The sequence below is a fragment of the Lactuca virosa genome, chromosome 4 (assembly GCF_052849685.1).
Source record: "Lactuca virosa cultivar CGN04683 chromosome 4, Lactuca_virosa_CGN04683_v6, whole genome shotgun sequence".
NCBI lineage: Eukaryota > Viridiplantae > Streptophyta > Magnoliopsida > Asterales > Asteraceae > Lactuca > Lactuca virosa.
The window spans coordinates 269,296,442-269,314,648 of record NC_136429.1 but is presented as its reverse complement, the minus strand read 5'-3'; the positions used below and the strand labels follow the sequence as shown (position 1 = coordinate 269,314,648).

At 37.1% G+C, this 18,207-nt stretch overlaps 1 protein-coding gene across 2 annotated transcripts; it reads right to left on the bottom strand.

Annotated features, from left to right (window-relative positions):
* Positions 1-14,492: 14,492 nt before the first annotated feature.
* Positions 14,493-17,190, bottom strand: LOC145108280 (hexosyltransferase GAUT11-like). Of its 2 annotated transcripts, XM_079045310.1 has the most exons (3): positions 16,788-17,190; positions 16,471-16,704; positions 14,493-16,187 (listed from the first exon to the last, which is right to left on the bottom strand). In XM_079045310.1, the coding sequence occupies exons 2-3, from the start codon at positions 16,624-16,626 to the stop codon at positions 14,739-14,741; spliced, it is 1,605 nt and encodes a 534-aa protein (XP_078901436.1). In that variant the 5' UTR covers positions 16,627-16,704; positions 16,788-17,190; the 3' UTR covers positions 14,493-14,738. The 2 variants fall into 2 exon arrangements, with proteins under 2 accessions (XP_078901436.1, XP_078901435.1); XM_079045309.1 differs by having other exon boundaries at positions 16,471-17,190.
* Positions 17,191-18,207: the final 1,017 nt, after the last annotated feature.

Sequence of the window (18,207 nt, the reverse complement as noted above, 5' to 3'; positions counted from 1 at the left end):
GCCGACACAACCTAAACGAGAATTGAAAATCTCGACAATAGTAGTACAACGGTAAAAAGATAGACGAAAACGGACATCGGATGAAAAAGTTATGAATTTTTAACGGATTTATCCTGTCCCAACCTATTAAAAATTATATAATTAAAAATAAAGTCAAAATTTTCCAACGAAGTCTAAATGAGAGTTGTAGAGTATATTCTCACCTACGCGTGGATATAAAGAACGTAAAAATCGGAGCTCGTATGCGAAAGTTACGGATTTTCAAAGATTTGGGTACACACTTCGAAGCTTATCCGAAGGATTACGCCCCGCGTACGAGGATACGCCCCGCGTACGCAGATGAAGGGCCTCGGATCGACCACGTCGCCCCTATGCTCTCTACTCCCGTCCTATCCGAAGACCGGCAACCGATGACGTCATCGCTGACGTACGCCCCGCGTCCGAGGGTACGCCCAGCGTACGAGTTGGGGACGAGGTACGCCCCGCGTACTTCGGAGTACGCCCAGCGTACGAGGCTGCCTCCACCCCTATAAATAATATGCGAGGGTTCCGGCTTCTTTTTCCAATTCACAATCTTTCTCCCATATTTTCTCCCTCTCGAGCCTCCCGAAACTATCCCGACGCCCGGTTACGTATCCAAGTTCCGACGAAGGTCCGAAGCACTGAGAATCCTGAAGAATATACCACTTTCCGGTCGAAGTGCAGCCCGAGAAAAATCTCATTTTCTTCAAATCACCACACTTTCCAGGTGAGTTCATACCCCTACATTTTCACGTCTTTTTCATGTTTTAGGGGGGAATACAAGTGAAACACGAGAAAAACGTATGTTAAAATGCGCATCGTTACATATGGTTTCAAATACTTTACCTACATTTTGTTTATAAATGTTAAACAACATTACTACCAACATTACACTTTACATGCAAAGTTGGTATTACACCGAGTTTTATCACCAAACGGAACACACTTTTGAAAAACTATAATGGGTATAGTTTACAAGTTATTCATGACATCTTTACATAAACATTATAAAAAGGAAATACTTTCATTTACAAGAAATGTGGACTTTTCATTCCGTAAATCTATTGATACTAAGTTTTGTGAGACATCCGGCATCACCGTACTCTCAAGTACGCATTTCAAGTCCGGTATTATAAATCATAATCTCTTGTAGGGAGAGCGTGATACTTGTGTATAGATCTATACGGGATTGACAATCCCGCACCTAAACTGTTAGCTACAGTTAGACAGGCAGGTCTAGGGTGACAAACGTCATAACACTGCAACACCTGAAGAACGTTGTTACAGGCAGTCTGGGTCAATAGCATGGTTATAAAACTCACATGGAGTATCAAAATATTTTTGATTTACGAGACTCTTAAATGCATTCAGTAATTACATTATATATGTATAAATCCACTTTCACCATTTTAGCATGAAAGATACTATTGCATTCCAGTCTTTGGAACTTTTTCAAACTACCACACATACATGGAAAATATTGGATTTTCTGGAAACATGCTCAGTTATTTTTACCGAAAGACATCCAAATTTTAGTACAAAAACGCTTATGAACTCACCAACTTAATTGTTAACACGCTTTCAAAACTACTTGTATTTCTTAGGGAATCAGTAATACATGTAAAACATCAGCTTTTGGAGAAGGGGACGCTAAGACGTCAGTTTTCAAAACTTATTAAATCATCATATTTGTAATATTCTTTTGAGACATGTATCACATGCAACAATGTAACTTTTAAATTATATTTATGATGGTTGTGTTTACTTTCTTTACAAATATTCAACTGTTATGATACTATGTGAGGTCATCCACCCCCGAATGTTTCCGCCATTCTGGTTTGGGGGTGTGACATAAATATATACAAAACTCACACCAGTATCGACTGAGGCGTTAAGAGTGCAGGATTTCATTACTCCTAGTAATCGTCCAAACAATAGAGCAACGCTACCTAACTTACTAGTAACATGAACATTCAGTTAGAAGGGTGCCTATAATGCTAACTTTATGATTACTCGGTAGATACATCAGGGATATATATTAATCGGGTCCGGCAGACAGTAGGATGTGTGCTTTCTGCTTCATTTCCTGTTCCTTGTTTGGTTGTGGGCTTAGAGCAGATTCACCCAGTCTACTATCTAATCGATCTTAGCTATATATATATATATATATATATATATATATATATATATATATATATATATATATATATATATATATATTCCGTATACACCAAGTAATCATAAGGAGTACCATGTATGGGCCAGGTCATAGTATACAAATTCAATACACCGTTTTCTAGTACAAAAACATACTTTTTAGATAGAACATTTAGTAGGCTAAACTAGAAACTTATCAGTAAAAGGTTTTAATTCATTTTATTAAACCAGTATAACTTAAAGGACCTTTAGTGGTTAATTCTGTAATACCTTAGTTTATACATCAGGGTTATATATAATTAATATCCAATAGGTAGTTGGATGTGTGCTTTCCGCCTTACTTCATGTTCCTTGTTTGGTTGTGGGCTTAGGGCAGATTCACACAATTAACTATCCGTTCGATATTAGATTATATATAGCTTGTATAAACTAAGTTATTATAGAATGAACTATTGTGGTTACCATTTATACTAAAGGAAATAAGGGTTTTTCTTAAAGAATGTTTTCATCAAATATAAAGGAACTATTACAATTAACTCCGTGACTACCAAATGAATACACCAGGGTTATATATAGTGAAGATCTAACAAACAATGGGATGTGTGACTTCCGCCTCATTCCATGTTCCTTGTTTGGTTGTGGGCTTAGGGCAGATTCACGCAATCGATTGTCTGTTTGATCTGGATTTTATATAACTTGTATCCATTTAGTACTCATAGAAGGAATTGTAGAGTCATTTTTACTTATCTTTCATCATATTATAAAATATATGATTTTCTGGAGGAACAGGCAAACTTGTCTAAAATAACTTACAACTTACTTTACATCACTAAAATACTTATGAACTCACCAGCTTAAATGTTGATCTACTCTTTCAAAATAACTTGTATTCTCAGGAGAACAGTAGATAGGTACGTGCACTGGGATTCAAAAGATGGAGCATAGTAGCTTCATGTCTTGTTTTGTTATTTACTTTTGAAGACTATCTTATGTGAACCACATACTTTGTAAACACTTTCATTATAATGAAATGGTTGTTTGTTACTTTGATTACTATGATGCATGTGTTGTGATACTAAACATGACGTCCTCCGCCCCCGAACGTTTCCGTCGTTCCGGTTTAGGGGTGTGACAGATTGGAATCAGAGCATTGTTTATAGTAAACTAAGTATCTCAACCTATAAAAGATTTACAACTATAAATGCAATGGGGCCGAAGTGGTCTGGATAATAATATATTTTAGAAATATAAGAATACTTTATAAAAGTATACCTACAGAACAGAAGTATTTAAAGGTTGAACATTGCGGTCAAACCTGGACAGTTATGTAATCATATATGGGATCAATATAGCCTGATCAACTATATTCATTTGAGATGTGACCGACATGTGTTTGGGAGTGATGTGGTGTTGCAACAGTCTTAAAACTTACCTAACTCTATTCAAGGGATTTCTAGATCGGAACATAAAGTTAAAATACTATCGGAGTATTTTATGATACTATAAGACAACAACAAGTTTAAAACATACCAAGTTCAATACATTAAAATACTATAGGAGTATTTTAGGCACTATAAATAACTAATGTGAGAATTTAAAAGACCCTTACGGGTAGGTCTATAATTTTGGAATGTATACTTCCAAGGTTTTATATAATTGAGATTTTATAGACTTAGAATTTGTGATCTATGCTTCACTACCTGTTCCTTGTGTGGTTATGGTTTTGGAGTAGGATCACTTATTCGAAGGTCTATTTAATCTTAAATTATATACAACTTGTATACATTACGCGGTTATAGGAGGACCCAGTAAGGATCACCCCATAAAGTTTCACTTATTCTTATAGATTCTTTAGACATTTCCATTCTCGTACGACAAACCCAGACAGGTCTAACCACTCCATCATAGCAGTCAGCAGAGGTGTCAAGGAGGAACAAGAAGAGATTCAAAATGAGTTTCCAAGAAGTGATCATCCAGAGAAACTAAAACATCATATGCGTCACACTAATAAATAATACCCATGAATGACTTAGTGACCTAGTGAATACACTACTCACACTATGTGTTAGGATATTTTTCTTCTTTTCATGCAACTGATAACAGTTATTCAATTCACTGATACTCATTCGAGGATAGCCACTTCTGATTCATAAAGTTTATTTTATATAGACTCCCTTATGAATTGTTTCCAGAACCCTATGAAAGTCAGAACCAGAGACATTCAGAACTAGGATAACTTAGTCTTTCAGCTTTCGGCTTATATCCACTACTATAGACTTATTTCCATCTCATCTTTCTATTCTTTTTAGCAAGATGCATCCTCGTAGATCGAACAGGCACACTACTCCAATAACTCCAACTCAAACTCCAGTACCTTCTCCACAATTCGATCATGCTGCTCTCCAAGCAGAGATATCAGTCGCAATAGCAGCTGCTCTAACTCACATCAGCGAAAGTGGTACCTACAGATCTGGTAGCGGTACCCACTTAACCAACCCCGGAGTGACCCACAGACACCCACGGTAGTGTTCGTACAAGGACTTCATGAACCCAAATCCTTCAATGGAAATGGGGGATTCATTGCTCTGATGCGATGGTTCGAGAAAACAGATTCGGTCTTCGCAATCTGTTTGTGCCTAGAAGGGAGCAAAGTTAAGTCTGCTGCTTGTACCTTCTCCGACAGAGCCCTAACATTGTGGAATAGCCACGTTAAGTCACTTACCCTATCAGTGGCTAACTCAATAGGTTGGGAGAACCTAAAAGAGATGATGTTGGAAGAATACTGCCCGATGGGAGAAGTCCAAAAGCTGGAACAAGAACTATGGGAGCACACCATGGTCGTCTCAGACATAGTGACCAACACTGACAGGTTTAGCGACCTGGCAGCACTATGCCCCGGGATGGTTACCCCAGAGAGTAAGAAGATAGAAAGGTACATCTGGGGTTTATCTACCCCGATTCAAGGGGATGTACTGTCTTCTAACCCAACTACATTCGATAGTGCCAAACACCTGGCCCAGCGACTCATTTACCACGGAGTCCGCCATAGCGTGGAGGTGCCTGTTCCCGAGCCATCAAAGGGAGGGGACAATAAACGAAAGTTGGGGAAAAAGAGGAAAGATCAAACATCACAGGAAACCCTGCAGGAGCAACAAATGGGTACTATATACACCGCCACAACACCAGCTACTCCAGCACCTGCCAGTCGATATGCTGGAACTCTCCCGAAGTGTGATGGTTGTAACTACCACCACACCGGAGTATTTCGGGAAATGCAATGCCTGAATTGCCACAGGAAGGGACACACTGCCCGGTTCTACAGGGCACTGGCTCAACCGATCTCCCAAGTCCCCGGAATAGAAGTAAACCAAGCATGATATGGCTGTGGTGAGACAGGGCACTACAAGAGGGACTACCCAATAATGAAGAACTCAGGAGCGGATGGACAAATTCTTATGATCACCACAGGAGAAACTACCCCGGAGTCCCCAGCAACCAGCGGTACGTCTTCGAAATGAGAATTACTTTAAAATTTAATTTATATTTATATAAGATTAAAACTTGGGGAAAATTTAAAAGTAATTATAAAAGATTTTAACTCATATGAACAAGTCACAGCATTCATGAGAGAACTAAAGATTCGTTCAGGGAAGCTATGATGGCTTAGTGTGTACATCAGGGTTGTGCATAGCTAAGATTTTGCAGACTTAGAGTGAGTGATTCCGCCTTATCTCCTGTTCCTTGTTTAGTTGTGGATTTAGGGTAGAGTTACCCAGTCGACCGTCTTATTCATCTTAATTATACATAACTTATATATGCCAGGCAATCATAGAGGTACCAAGGAGGATCATAACATAGAGTATCGACACTAGTTATCAAAACACTTTCACTGCATGTAGTCGCTCATTGCGGTACGATTTGTGGCAGTGGTAATATCAAAGAGAAAACAGAAAGCACTAGAAAGTTTACACATAGTACATTGTCGAGCACACTAGGGATACATCATCGTATAACAAACGTTTCTTTCAAATCGTCCTAACATTCGTTTCTGTAAAGAGTCCGTTGTCATCATTCGTCATGGACTGGTGTGGTCCCCACCATACTAAGTTCATATATTTCGAAATTCCATCGCCTTAACCGTCAAATTCACGAAACCCTCGTCATTCGTAACGAAAGCCCGACCCAGACCTCAGAATCGTCTACCTTGTATTCTAAACCCCGAAGTACTCATGCGAGGAGTACCTTGCCTTCCGAAACCTTAACACCGTATATTCAGCAGACCTTCCCAAACTACCACTCGTCCAACAGATCAAGTTCAAGTACAGAGGCTAAGGACGAATACAGCGCAACTATCACTATTAAGTGTATACGCGAAAGTGGTCTATAATTATGATTACGCAGAATTAGTATGTGCGTTTCCGCCCTATCTCTTGTTCCTTGTGTGGTTGTGGACCTCGGGCAGAGTCACACATCTGACCGTCTTACTAATCTTAATTATATACGACTTGTATACACGAGGTGATGATAGATGGACCAAGTATGAATCTTATCATGAGCGTCAGGGAAAAGTTGCCCAGGTCTACGAGTGGGTATTCTGCCATTTAGAGAAGTACAACCCCAGAAATACTGCTAAGAAAGCTAATTTCGGGACGAAATTCCATCTAACGGGGGGATGATGTGACAACCCGAAAATTTTTATCTTGTAAAGTCAACTCAATCAACCAAAAGTCAGACTTATTCCTATTGTCTTTTAGCCTGGATAAGGGTCGTTCTAATGGGTTATAAGCCTAGTGCACTTAAGGATGGAGTGTTATGAAGTATTAGCTCGAGATCAGAAGGCTGCACCCGAACCAGAGAACCAAACACTTGAGGTTCACGGCCGCAAACCTAGTTCACGGCCGTGAACTCTCTTCTGGCCGTGATCTTTCCCCATTATGTATAGATTTCCCTCATTTCTTCATCATTCTTCAAAATCCCAACTCAAGAACTTCCATTCTCTCTCAAGTATCATCAAGAATTGCTCCCATTTCTCGTCCAAGTTGTAAGTGATTCTTCCATTTGTTCCTTGATATCCTTCTTGATCTAGTACAACCCTATGATTTCATCCATAAATTCACCACTTTTGTCTAGATCTTCAAGATCATCATCTTTCACCAAGAACACACACTTGTTCTTGGTGGCCGTGAACTCCCAAGGGATCCCAAATCGTAAGTGTTTCATCATTTATCTTGTTATACTTGAAAGACTACTAGATCCTAGCCTTGATTCTTCAAAATTCATCACCATCTTCATGAGCTTGAGGTGTTCACCACCTTAAACCCTTCATGGGGTCGTGAACCCTTCATGAATTCATACATGGTCGTGAACCATTCATCCATTTGGGCCGTGAACACTTTCCTTTGGCCGTAAACTCCCTTTGATCAATCACATGTGATTTTAACACTTCATTTCAAGTGTTTCCTAGTCCTTAAGGTAGTTTCCTTGCATGTTAGTTGTTTTAAACACTAATTACATGCCTATATATGCCATTTAGGACTCGTTTGTATCTTGGGAATTCATTCGTGGAACTTCTCATCCTTAAGTGAATCTTCAATTGAATCACCCACATAAGGTGAGTTCATACCCTTATAATCAATCTTTTAAATGTTTTAAATGCTTTTAAGGGGGGAATACAAGTTGAACACAATTATAATTGTGTAAATTTTATTTGTGATAAACATCATTTTAAAGGATTTCTTATATGTTATAAGTGATCAAATCATTTCAAAAACTCTTTTAAAGTTTGTCACTTTGTTGTTTATAAAACTTTGTTTTTAAAGTACAATCATAACTCATTAGATAAATGAGTCTTTTCTTCAAAGTCAGTATTAGTTCAAGTAAACATACTAGTAGACTATAATAGGTATAGTTTAGGGGTTCAGTTCATACTATAACTAGTACAGGGAGGAACATACTATAACTAGTACAAGGAGGAACATATTATAAATAGTAGAGGGAGGAACATACTATAACTATAACAGAAGAACAAATCATGATTTACATACTTATACTATAAATTCCCAGTAACCTAGGAAGGGAACGTATCATTAACTCATTGTTCTAAACAAAAGATGATAATAAACATGGTATAAGGTTATGTATATATGGTGCATCTACAAAATGCCATGATTTATATATATATGGGGTGCATCTACAAAGTACCGGAGTTATATATGCGGTACATCTACAAAGTACCGGATTTATTTATAAAGGGTACATCTACAAAGTACCGGACAATAATAAATAAAACATGTAAATATATAAAAAAAACTCACACCAGTATCGACTGAGACGTTAAGAGTGCAGGATTTCATTACTCCTTGTAATCATCCAAACAATAGAGCAACGCTACATAACTTACTAGTAACATGAACATTCAGTTGAAAGGGGGCCTATAATGCTAACTTTATGATTCCTCGGTAGATACATCAGAGATATGTATATTAATCGGGTCCGGCAGACAGTAGGATGTGTGCTTTCTGCTTCATTTCCTGTTCCTTGTTTGGTTGTGGGCTTAGAGCAGATTCACCCAGTCTACTATCTAATCGATCTTAGATATATATATATTCCGTATACACCAAGTAATCATAAGGAGTACCATGTATGGGTCAGGTCATAGTATACAAATTCAATACACCGTTTTCTAGTACAAAAACATACTTTTCAGATAGAACATATAGTAGGCTAAACTTGAAACTTATCAGTAAAAGGGTTTAATTCATTTTATTAAACCAGTATAACTTAAAGGACCTTTAGTGGTTAACTCTATAATACCTTAGTTTATACATCAGGGTTATATATAATTAATATCCGATAGGTCGTTGGATGTGTGCTTTCCGCCTTCCTTGTTTGGTTGTGGGCTTAGGGCAGATTCACACAATTAACTATCCGTTGGATATTAAATTATATATAGCTTGTATAAACTAAGTGATTGTAGAAGGAACTATTGTGGTTACCATTTTTACTAAAGGAAATAAGGGTTTTTCTTAAAGAATGTTTTCATCAAATATAAAGGAACTATTACAGTTAACTCTGTGAGTACCAAATGAATACACCAGGGTTATATACAGTGAAGATCTAACAAACAATGGGATGTGTGACTTCCGCCTCATTCCATGTTCCTTGTTTGGTTGTGGGCTTAGGGAAGATTCACACAATCGATTATCTGTTTGATCTGGATTTTATATAACTTGTATCCATTTAGTACTCATAGAAGGAATTGTAGAGTCATTTTTACTTATCTTTCATCATATTATAAAATATAGGATTTTCTGGAGGAACAGGCGAACTTTTCTAAAAGAACTTACAACTTACTTTACATCACTAAAATACTTATGAACTCACCAGCTTAAATGTTGATCTACTCTTTCAGAATAACTTGTATTCTCAGGAGAACAGTAGACAGGTACGCGCACTGGGATTCAGAAGATGGAGCATAGTAGCTTCATGTCTTGTTTTGTTATTTACTTTTGAAGACTATCTTGTGTGAACAACATACTTTGTAAACACTTTCATTATAATGAAATGGTTGTTTGTTACTTTGATTACTATGATGCATGTGTTGTGATACTAAACATGACGTCCTCCGCCCCCGAACGTTTCCGCCGTTCCGGTTTAGGAGTGTGACATTATGTCACAAATCTATTGTAAACAATTACTCAAAAATATTCTATCTTTAATGTAACTTATCTCTGAATTATAATCTATCTCATCAATCAGAATCAATCTTTCAATCAGATATTTATCTCTCAGAATAATCGATTTCACCAGTATTAGTTCATTACTCTTAAATAGTTTGTCATATAAATCACGCAATATATATCACAAACAATACATCAATGGATGTTAGAGTAGTGTTACTCACCTGGTTAGTTAGCAGACTAATTCCAGTTTCTGTTTCAATCATTTGCTTCCTATCAGCTCGACATATGGTAATACCTAGTTACTACATAAGAAGTTCCTAAGAACTTGTCTCAACTCACTACTAGATATACTCTATGACTACTCGTTACAATAATAATCAAATCTCATAATATAATCATAGTAGGCTTAACCGGTAAGCCGTTAGCTAAATCTATCATAATAGGTAAATTCTCAAATATTAGGGTGTATAACCCCGACAGTCTCGACTAAATCTAAATCATAAAATTTACTCACAATCTTACCAAAGGGTTTGTAACAGTACCGTATCACGAATACCCATAATATACTCGGGCCTATCAGATCTAAACAATAATCACATATCGTAAATAAAATTTAACGGGTAAAAGATACCTCGATGTATATCGTAACTCAACCCTCATATTACCCATATAACGATATAAATTCACCGTAGAAATCTCCCGCAAACGACCCCCGAGCAGCATCTTCAATCATGTGTGCCAAACTCTCTCAAATGACACAAAAGCTCTTGTATTTATAGCCAGATGTTAGTTACGTCGTGACCTCATAAGTGTCACGTCATGACAATCTAACGTCGACATGTATTGTACTATTCTACGATGTGTCTTGATGATCTGACTAATCTCACATCGTGACCATATATGTATCACGTCGTGAGGACCAATCGACTCTGGTTTTGACACGTATCACTCTTGAATGTTCCGATGACTCGTCACTCTTCACATCGTGGCATACTTACTGTCACATCGTGGCATACTTACTGTCACATCATGACATACGTAACGCCATGTCGTGGCAAACATTCCTCCACGTCGTGAGATTCAAGAGTTGACCGTTGACGTACATATGTTGACTTTCTCAAAATAGCAACGTACTCTCGTCTCAACTTCAAACGGCCATAAATTTCTCATACGAACTCTGTTTTCGACGATCTTTATATCCAAGGAATCCTCTCAACAAGCTCTACAACATTACTTAATTGTCTTTTGCTAAGTAGAATTTCTCAATTTAAAGTAACGTCATGCTCTATTTCTCCTACTCGCATCATATTGTTTTATATATTCTATAGGGACACATGATCACAAAAGACAAGTATTACACCTTTTGCCTCTTCAAGCATCTGCTAGTTGGTTTAATTTGGATGTGTCTCTTAAGTATGTTGCTAAGTGTGGGGTTTCTTGTTTTGTTTTGTTAGGGTTTTCCTGTTTATGGGGTGATCTAGTTGTTTTGACAGGTATTACACCTTTTAGTACTTATATTTGTAATTTTGTTCTTGGAGTTTTGTTGTTGTTTGTGTACTGGTTGTAGTTGTCCTGTTAACATTTTCTTTTTTTTTTTTATACTTTAGTGTCTTTCAAAAAAAAATAGTATGCAGTTCATTTCGTATTACGGTTATTAATTGATTCCTTGAGGTTATGTTCAAGGCCAAAACGTGTTCATGAATTTTCTAGACCACACATTGATGTCGATTTTAAGATTATTGGCAACTATGTAGGGATATCGTGTTCGGGGTTGTTTATTTAAAACATCTTTATGTTCATTTGTAAAAGTGATTTTTAATTTATCCAGTGTCAAAATGAGTTTTGAAATATATTTAAATTAATTTATTTGGTATCAAAACGTAATAAACCGATACTCTAGTTTTTAATGTTTGACAAATTCTTAATGATCACTTAATGAATTTAGTTAAATGTTTGACATGATAAAACGTCCTCTAATAGTTCTTGGAAACATTTAAAGGTGTTACAATTGGTTACCTAAAAGACCAAAACCATCCACTCAAAAAGTGAGTTTTTAGGTGTGTTAGGGTTGCCTCATGGGGCGACCCGCGGTCGGGTGCGCAACCCATGTTCAGGGGTCAAAAAGCTTAGCTTGACCAAAATCTGAACTTTAGCATTTTCCTCATAACTTTTGCATACATACTCGGATTTACGTTGTGGTTTTCGCATAGATTGATATTTTTACATAACGAATGAGTTGAAGCAATAAAAATTAGTGATGGAACCTATGAGGGGTATTTTGGTCATTTATTGACTTTAATACATTTAATATAAGTGGTGTTTGAGAGTGTTGCTCCAAGGAAAAGAATTAGAAAAGGACTAGCCAATCTTCGTGTGATTGAGTTGAGTATGTCTTTGCATTTTCGCACTTTGGGCTACATGGAAAAATGATTTTATTGATAATGAAATACCAATGCCTTGATATATGAAATGTTTTGAAATGAAAGTGTTAACTACATTTGAAAAGAATGCCTTGAAAGTAAAAACGTTTAGAAAGCAAAAATGTTTGGAAGAACAAATGTTTTGATATATGAAATGTGTCTTTTCAAAGTATATATTTCTAGTAGTCTATGTTATTATAAACGATGATATGATTATTGATAATGTTTGAATGTGAAAGCTAGAAAGAAAGTAAAAATGCACATTGAAAATTGTTCGTACAATGATACCTCATAAGAGGCACTAAGAGGAATCTACTAGGAGGGTATCTTCCCTTTGTGAAGTAGATATTATGATATACCATGATACCTTGGTGAAATAATTTTGTTCTTTTCAGGCACTTGGCTTGAAAAGGGATCAAATGAAATGATACCTTAATGGTTGATTGTCTTTTTATGCAAATTTTGGCAAGGCCTACTCTACATTTCTCTTGGCTAAAGGAATGCTTAGTTAAAAACCCACTTACACAAATCATGTAGTAAAAAACAAACTAACAAATTTATCGAGATGTAATTTATGAATCAAAGAGTCTCTAATACCTACACTTAGAATCGACATTTTGCTGTAGAGATGCTATTTATGAAACAAAATCTGAAACAATTCATAGAGTTATTAACACATACACTTATATTTCTTACCCTTTTATGCCCTTCCTCCCCAATTTTTATTTGCATACCCTCCCTCGTTCCATCTTGTTCTTGCCCAAACAAAACAATCTTTTTATATAATCAGGCAAATCAGTCATCCATATAGAACTTTATCTATTAAGGAGCCTGTTACTATCTCTTCATGTGAGGATTATGCCTTCCAAAATTTTAAGGCGGCGTTTGGTTCACAGAATGTTTTTGAAGGAATTGGATTATGTTAAGATATTGAAATTTGTCTTGATTTGGAATCTAATTCAATATTTTGTTTGGTTACCAGTAAATGGAATTTGAATCCAATTTTATATTTTGTTTGGTTGGCGGAAAATGGAATTGGAATAGTGTAAAATGACAGAACTATCATTCTTGGTTTTTGCTTACTTTTACTTTGTTTTATAATTATATGTAAAGATACATTATATAAACTAGGAAAGGGCCCATGCTTTGCATGGGTTAGAAGTTTTTTTTTATGGGTCAAAATGTAAATGACAAAAATGATGTGGCCAAATTCAGAAACCTTAAAGATTCATGTTCCAAAACCCCATGGGATTTAATATATATATATATATATATATATATATATATATATATATATATATATATATATATAATTATAAAAATAGTAAACAGTGGTGGTGGCGGCGACGATGGTGGTAGAAGCGACGGTGGTGGTGATGGCGGCAGTGTGTGGTGGTGGTGGTAGTGGCATCACTAGTGTTGATGGTAGAGGCAGTTGTGGTTGTGGCGGTGGGTGTTAGTGGCAGCGGTGGTGGTGGTGGATGTCGGTGGTGGTGGTGGCCTGGTGGGTGTGGGTGGTGGCGACGGTGGTGGTGGTGGTGCCAATAGAGGTGGTGGTGGTGATTATAGAGTTAGTAGTAACAACGGTAGTGGTAGGGTGGTGGTGTAGGTGGTAACAGACGTTATGGGTGGTGGTGGTAGTGGTAGTGGTGGTGATGGTGGTGGTGGTAGTGGTGTAGACGATGGTGATGGTGGTGGTAGTGGTAATGGAAGAGGTGGTAGTAGTGGGTGGTGGTGGCGAAGGTGGTGGCACTGGCGACGACATCAGTGGGGATGGTTAGTGGTGGTGGTGGGTGGTAGTGGAGGTGGTGGGTAGTGGTGGCGTAGGTTGTGGTGAAGGTGGTCGCGAGTAGTGACAGAGGTTTTTAATATTTAATGTTAAAAATGAAAAGGGTAATATGGTAATCTTCAACATTCCCACTTGAAGGAATTTGAATTTCCTTATCTTTTAGATGGAATTTATTTTCCCTCGGTAGAAGAAAAGTTGGACACATTTAGGAATCCAATTCCTTCTCAAAACTTGAACCAAACATAGGAAATTAATGGAATTAAATTCTAATTCCTTCCGATTCCAGCGAACCAAACGACCCCTTAAAGGTTTGCATGAATGCATAGGTGCAAGAATTAACCACGAGTTTAAACTTATTCCTTTATAGATGGCATTATACATAAAATACATTTCCTTCTCTTCGACTAACTACATATCTTCTAATGCACAAATTTTGTTTATATAATTAACTTTAATGAGTTGAATGAATCAACTCCTATTCAATGCAAAAAATAGTTCAGTTATTACACAAAAATTGCTTCTATGCCTTACAAAATCAATAAATAATACACTTTTTTCATCTTGTGTATAAGACCCCTCTTCAAAAAAGAAACAATATAACTTACGAACAATAAAACAAAACATCTAAAACAATACCAAAATTTTCTACATTTTCTCCTTCTAATCCTCTCAATTCACAACACAATCGAAAAGATAAGGATGACTTCTGTTCACATACTGTTCCCATAACACCTTATATTTTCCAATCCCAAACTTCAACCATGGCTTCAAGTTCCCATTAAAATGAACCACACTTGCACTTTCAATCAACCTGTTATCAATGTTCATATCATACCCTAACCCCAACACATGCCATCTTCTATCAAGTGGCTCTGTTCTTCCATAAAAAGCCAATAATCCAGGTGGCAAAGTCCCTAACTTCCATAACATCCCTTCACTATTCTGTTCTTCCCAAAAATGGTAAACACCTGTCACATTAGCATTCCTCCATGCAACAAGATCAAAGACATTCAAACCAAAAGCCCAACCACATGCTTGTGGATCAAATTTCGAACTCAAAACAGGATTTGAAAAGTTCAAGTACTTGTAGAATCTATGGAAAGATTCAAGACACGTTTCAACAGCTCCATTTACATTTCCATGAAGATCTAACAAGAATAAAGGAGTCAAATCTTTTTGAACGATGACATCATCATCAAGAAATATGACTTTCTCAAGGTGAGGGTAGATTTCAGGGATGTAGAATCGAAGGTGGTTTAATAAAGATACGTATTTCGGGTTTCCAAATTTTGGCTCATTGTCTAAAGACCCTTGGAAATAATACGCACGAAACTCTGGTTGGGTTAGTTTTTTAACCACGGGTGAATATGAAGAAGTCAACCAAGTCAAATCTTCGATCTTTTTTACTTCAATTGTACACCCTTTGAAGTTGTTAGTTGCAAACCAAGCTTGCATGGCTCCATAGTTTGCTTCATTTGTGACAACATGGAATACGATTTGTTTAGGGTGTAAAGTGTTTGAGATTGTGGAGTTGACTACAGCTGAAACAGCTAGTAAGTTATCTGAAAACACACAGAAATGATAAAGATTGTTGTCTAGTAATCTTGGTGAGTTTTTGATCTCATTTGTAATGTCATGTAACGTGTTGTTTGTGAGCCAATCTGATAAAAGTTTGATGTTTAAACAGTGGAGATTCTTGGGAAGTGATTCGGAAGCTAATTGACCAAAAAGAGTGCTTTGAATAGTGGCTGCATTTGCACGTTCTTCAAGAGCTTGGATGTGAGATTTCATGGTCATGATTGTGGTTGCAATGTCATAATGGGATTCTTGTGCTTTGAAGATGAGAGTTGAAAGGGTTTTGATGAGTGGTTGAGCTTCTTGTTGTGTCATTTGGGTGTTTTTCATGGCTGCTTTTGAAAGAAGGAATTGACATGTTCTGATGTTTGAAGTTAGCTCCCATGCAAGATGATGATTGTTGTGTTCTTTTGCAATGACAATGTAGGCTTTTGCTAGTGTCATTTGTTCGAGTAATTGTCTGGCATATGAATTTGGATTTGCTGACTCATCGGTTACATTTTGGTTTGTATGAGGGAATTGTAGAGTTCCAGATTTTTGATCCTGAAAAGGGTATGAATTGAGTACATGGTAATGTATGCAGATGCAATAGTCAATAGACAACAAATTCAAGAAGCAAGGAAGGTGTTATGATTGCATTGATTGCATTGATGTGTATAAAGTGTTCAAGGAATTGTGATTGCCTGCCTAAAACTAGGGTTTTCAATATAAACTAATTGTGTTGAATAAATTGTAATTGTCTTATTATGAATGAACACCATCAATAATTGCGATTGTAGAAATGAAATTTCAAAGATATTATAAGGGTTAGGTTATAAAATCTTACCAGTATGGGCTGTTCTACTCGATCTTTAAATTCTTGATTCTGTAGAAAAAATAAGAAAATAAATCCAGCAATACAGAGTAAACCGAGAAGCACCCAGATCCAAACTGAAAACTTCCTTCGAACCGGGCGCCGGTAGTCGGCAGCCCGCCTGCGCATCTTTTATCGATATGCCGAATCCAAAATTTACCTCAGCCGGATCAATATCATGCAGAACACATCACCATCACTCGGAAACTAGATAAGCAATTACCATTTCAAAACCAAAGCTGCGATTTCTACAGAAATCCATCATAAAAAATGAAGAATCAACAACTCACCATCACTGATAGCCGATCGAATAACAAAAACAAAAATCAGCAACCTATATTCGGCGATCTTCTATTAAGCAACAAAATCAGTGTCAGTTGGGTTATGGACTTCAATCGAGTATGAGTTGATTTGGGGAAAGGGTGAGGAGGGAAGAAAAGCGCGTATTAGTGGTATTTTGAGCTCCTGAAACACAAGAAAGATGTCTGCTTGGAGAAAGAAAGATGAATTTGTGACTGGTGATGTGGTTTCTGCTCATTAAGATCGAAGGGGGCAAATTTGTGGGAATTGGGGACAACAAATGGAAGCACATGTAACGGTTTGCTCTATGTTACTACTCAAATCAATCAAACAACGATGGCTGCCTTTATCTGAAACCAAAGTCGCGGAGTTATTTCTCGGGAATTTTCAAATAGATCGTATTCGGTACATCTATGTTTAATGCCCTAAAAAGGTATGGTATCTTTTATTAAAAAAAAATGAATTAATAATGTAATATATTTTTATTTTGTCGATTTTTTTTCTTGTTAGACCATTTAAATTGTTTATTTTATTATCAGGTTAAGTCGAGAAAATGACTTAATAAGGTAATATAATTTTCAGTTTGTATATATTTAATCATTAATATTTTTTTGTATACATTAATCTTTATAATCGGTTTCTTCAGGTTTTGCTCACGGCATCTACATAGCAAACAACGAGATGTTTTGTAAATACTTCATCCTAACTCAAATTTGTATTTCCAAGACAAAAGAAATAAATGGTTGGGCTTTAGGGTAAGACTATGTAAAGGTTTGGGCCCAATTTGGAAAATTGGGTCATATGTTGGGCTTTGATTCATAGTTTGACTTTTGGACCTTTGGATTGGGCCTTGAGCTTGAATCAAGCTAAGATGGGGGTAAGGTAGTCTTTTACCCTAAGCATGGACTTATGGTTACGTGTTGGGACTCAATTATTAATTGGGTGTTATTTTGATGTTGATAGTTCGGGAATCTGTCATCCAGCAACTAGAGTTTTATTCGCGGGACTTCAGCAGTGTTTATGAGCTAGGATGTTATATGGTAGAAGTAGGGGTGAAATAGTCTTCAGTACCGGTCGAAAGGACCAAAGGGGTAGACCAGTACCCTGATATGCTAGGCGAGGTACCGGTCGAAAGGACCGAACGGGTAGCCCGGCACCCTGATATGCTAGGCAAGTTACCGGTTGCAAGAGACCGAAGGGGCAGGCCAGTACCCTGATATGCTAGGCAGTTACCGGTTGAAAAAGACCGAAGGGGTAGTCCAGTACCCGGATATGTTAGACAGTATGATTGTTGTATGGTATGTGGTATGATGGGGGAACTCACTAAGCTTCGTGCTTACGGTTTTCAGTTTTGGTTCCAGGTACTTATTTTGCAAAAAGGAAAGGAGTCGGCATGATCGCAGCGCATCA

Bases quoted from the DNA above. Each gene is read 5' to 3' on its own strand.
- LOC145108280 (XM_079045309.1), bottom strand. From the start codon at position 16,626: ATGCGCAGGCGGGCTGCCGACTACCGGCGCCCGGTTCGAAGGAAGTTT. The intron at 16,188-16,470 runs GTAAGATTTTAT...TACCCTTTTCAG, and splicing joins GAGTAGAACAGCCCATACTG to GATCAAAAATCTGGAACTCT.